General features: G+C 38.0%; 1 protein-coding gene across 1 annotated transcript; it reads left to right on the top strand.

Annotated features, from left to right (window-relative positions):
- Positions 1-2,561: 2,561 nt before the first annotated feature.
- LOC144640403 (bone morphogenetic protein 7-like) lies at positions 2,562-3,780 on the top strand. Its single transcript, XM_078499562.1, has 2 exons — positions 2,562-2,816; positions 3,103-3,780. Exons 1-2 carry the CDS (start codon positions 2,609-2,611, stop codon positions 3,453-3,455), a joined length of 561 nt encoding a protein of 186 aa, XP_078355688.1. The 5' UTR covers positions 2,562-2,608; the 3' UTR covers positions 3,456-3,780.
- The last annotated feature ends 456 nt before the right edge of the window (positions 3,781-4,236 follow it).

The raw sequence follows: 4,236 nt of genomic DNA on the forward strand, positions 1-4,236 counted from the left end.
AGTGTACACTGTTTTATGGTAGACTAATTGAATGTTTTAGTAACCTACGGAAAACTAAGTCTAAAGATAATTATGGTGTTAACGATTTATCACCCCAATTTATCTCATTATATAAACTCGGCTTAACTTAGTCGGAAAGGACTTATAAATGGGCGAAAGTTTGTTTGTTTTATGCTTCGATTCAGTGGAAACCACTCAATTTTTGCGGGAAGCGTAAAGCTGTTATTGGTATGGAAGTCCGCAGATTATTAGTTATATTCTCAATTTCTACGTTTTGAGTTAAGGCGGGGTTAAATATGAATTTGAGTGAAATTGTAGGAGGTTTATAGAAAGGAAAGAAAAAAAAAATTGGTTTTGAAACACCACCAGACAGTTGACCCCCACGCAAGAGCACTCCAGGTTGTCAGGGGGACTAACTGATGTCCGCCTACCAATTTTAAACTTTAAATTCTAATTTTAAAAATCACATTTAATCTCCAATATTTCTTATTTCTCTATATTTTACTAATCCTTTGAGAAAAATTATCTCCTCCCAAAAAATCTCAAATATAACCCAAATATGTACAAAACACCGCTAAACATAGATTTGTGAAATGAGAAGAGAGTTTTTGGATTGCTTGAAACGCTAACGAGATGGTCGCATTAAACCCACATTAAATGGTGGAAAACGGCTTTCACGCGAACCCCCGCCTTAAAAGTTTTTTTATTCCGTAGCCATTCTCAACTTCCACATCTTATAGTGAAGGCTGGGTAATCTCAAAGGTAATCACATTTATTTTAAGGTCGCGGGGGATATCTACAGCATGAATAAATTCATGAAGGGAAATTTTGCTTGACCTGCATCTTTTAAAACGCTTATTTCTCCGCAGTTATGGGTGCGATTAAGCTCAAATTTTACAGAGACATAAAAAAATGAGGAAAGATTGTGAATGTCATCTTTTATTTGGTAGATTACATTTAACGGCGATGTTATAGCCTCGTTAGTGCCAAATTGGGAAAAACATTATTTTGTGGCAGAGTTTACGGAACGAATAGGAGACAGCACGCTGTGATCTTGTCAAAAATTAATCAGTCTATACCTCTAGAGTGTCGTGAACAGAAGCTGATTTTTTAATTTAAAGTTTGCCAGCAACTTATGGCGGTTTAAGTGCGCAAATTTGAATTTAATGTCTTTAATGCAAATTTGAATTTAATGTCTTCTACCTCTTTCTAAAAGCGCTCTTTTAAAATCCCGCTTCTGTTATGACACACTACAGTATTCATAGTTTACCTATCTGCAGTGGCAAGTCATGAAGTTCTGTATCCGTGCTGTATTCTCTGCCACAAAATTGTCGGAAAAGTCCAAACTTTGAGATTTCCGAAGGTGTCCAGACCTAAATACGATCATTTTGCCAAGGAGAGATGTAATTATGGTAATTATATTCCACGCTTTTTTGGTGAGAACAATGCGTTTTTAAAAAGGACACGATTGTTTATGCCGAATATTTTTGTGATTACCCTGAGTTGCAGAAATATTCAAATTTAAATAAAAATAAGCTCAAAGACTTCCTACAATCTATATTAACGTATATCGCTAAGTGTTGTTTTAAATTGGTTAAAATATCAAAGAAACAGGGATTTTTTACAAGTCACGCGCACTCGCCCATATTTTTGTCTAGTCATAAATATCTTGTAAAGTTGTCGATGTCAGTCGTTGTACTTCGTGCATACGCTTTAAATAAATGCATAATGATGAGCCTAAGGTGTCGCCCGCGACCTTAATCCTGCTCAATTGAGAAGAAATGGTAGCAAAATGGACAGGAGCGAAATTTTGCGGTAAAAATAGACCAAAATACAGCTGCTTGCAGTGAGAACTGTAATTCACGCCCGCCCCCCCCCCCCTCCCCCAAACCTAAAGTAACTATTATCTCGTAATTTACGAAAACGTGAAAATATTTAGAAACAGATCAATTCCCTGTAAAGATTAACACGACATTAATATATCATATCACAGTATTTAACCTCCTTTCTGGCAGTGGGATTGCTTAAGCACTTTCAAAAGGTCAGATTTCCGCTTCGCAATCGATATCATCTCTGCTAGCGGTCAAAGGAGATTCTACTGAGGGGCTGAGTGTAGAATAACAACTGGGTTGCCTTCAGTTTTAAAAGTTTACCAGCAGCTCTTTGTATGTTTTCACGAACAAAGCAGAAAGAAACAAGCGGCTAGTGCGTAATACTGACTAATACTGCATGACAAGACTGCAGCAATGACATTTCAGCCCAGAGCATATCAGACCTATCGCACAAATGAGAATATGTCGAGTGCATGTTTCGTCGCGTGCAATTTATTTTAGCCCATGGGATATTTTTGACATTTAATTTTCCGCTGGAGGTAGAAATGGTTCAAGAATAGTTTATCTGCCAAAGACCTCCCTAAATGCGATTGAGTTATCATGTAACAGATAAAGTATTAGTTTTGTTCTTAAAATACTTACACGCACAAAAAGGTCAATAATGGGTACTTGCCGTGCTATATAAAGAGAGCTTCACATGTTTTTGAAGTAGCTTATCGTTGACATTCGAACGATCTACTTGACGCTGTCAGAAACTTGCTGTGAACATTTTCACAATGCTGTTTCTGTTTCTCTCGCTTCTCGCCTCGCAACTCTTCTTGGTGACTCCATCGGTAATCAGAGAAGAACAAGTTGAAAATAAAGAAGAACCTCGGTCCTCGGAGGTGGACAGGACCGAATCGGAATCCACTGACCGAGATACTCCACCGTTTCTCCGACCAATTAAACCCGAAATCATTAAGGAAAGAAAATGTCATGGGAAATGTAAGTTTACAAATTTCATTGTAATATAAAACAACGAAATATAATTGGCTTTAAAAAAAAAATGGTTTCTCTGGGGGCTATGGTCCTCGGTATCTGACAATTCGTGTCTAAGATTGAAACGAGAAACAAACTAGAAATAATCGCCGATTCCCTGCAATTTTGGTTTAGAGAACTTAAGTAAAAAAGCTTCAAGTTTCCTCTGTGATTTTGATTTAGCTAGCCATGTATGTTTTCAGTTGGAATTCTGAATTTAACAATATTAACGATCGCTCTTTACTTGATCTAGGTCCTGACGACGCCCAAGCTCAAGATCGTGACACCTCTCCAGGGAAGGCTGCACTCGAAGTTGATGCCTGCCGAAAGGTGGACATGTATGTCGACTTTGAAACTCTTGGCTGGAAGAATTGGATCATTTACCCTAGGGGTTTCAACGCGTACCAGTGCAAAGGCAGATGCTTCCCAAGAAACCGCTCGCTGCTTAATACCTTGATAGAAAGAAAGAACGGCATCAAAACCAATGGCGAGACATGCTGTGTCCCCACCAAATTGAAACCGGTACGTCTCCTATTCTTCGACAAGCATGATAACATCGTATTGCACAAGTATAATATGATTGTTGAAGAATGCGGATGCTCCTAAAAGTCCCCGGCTTGATTCATTTGTGGGATAACTAAAATCCCAAGATATTTTTTTTATGATAGACACCGTAGTAATGAACAATGACATGTAGATCTCAAGGAAAAGGGGCACTTCAGTTTTTCTTGTTATTTTAATTTCGGGTTATTTTAAATTTTAAAGAGGAAGCAAGTTATAAGGTAGCGTTTACTGGCATAAAAGCTTTTTTTGCGAATTTAAGGAATATCTCTTGTTGATTTCTGGAATAAAGTTTCTCGTGAATGGATTAGTGCAATGTCAATGTTATACTACATAACAATCAACATTCGACTTTGCAGAGCGCGAACTGAACCTGGTCATTATTGCTGTAGTTTCAGAGTATTTCGCCTTGTAGTAAGACTTCTGTATGAAAATTAAATAAAGACAATTAAGGTTTTGCCATGGGAGATTCTGTGTGATGAAATTATTGTACACTAGGTTCAAATTAAGGTACAGAAATTAAGGGATAGAATCAGGACTCCCCGCCTGAAGCATTTCATGTGCTGCCTTAGTTCTACTTTCTTAACATTTGAGATCGCTTGCAAGTGGCAAGTGTGACCTATTTTAAATTTGTACAACGCCTTAGATCCCATTGTTGTGGGCTGCCGTAAATTAAAAGCGCTCGAAAATTTAGAAAGCATAAAGACATCAATCCATCTCGATCTCATTGCGTGTTTCCGCAATTGACTGGTCTGGCATGTGTTTTCAGATGAACTGCCAACATGGCCTGGGCAGTGCTAAAGTCATTCAGCAGTCCGTGAGTGCG

The sequence above is a fragment of the Oculina patagonica genome, unplaced genomic scaffold (assembly GCF_052425735.1).
Source record: "Oculina patagonica isolate OP01 unplaced genomic scaffold, crgOcupat unplaced3, whole genome shotgun sequence".
NCBI lineage: Eukaryota > Metazoa > Cnidaria > Anthozoa > Scleractinia > Oculinidae > Oculina > Oculina patagonica.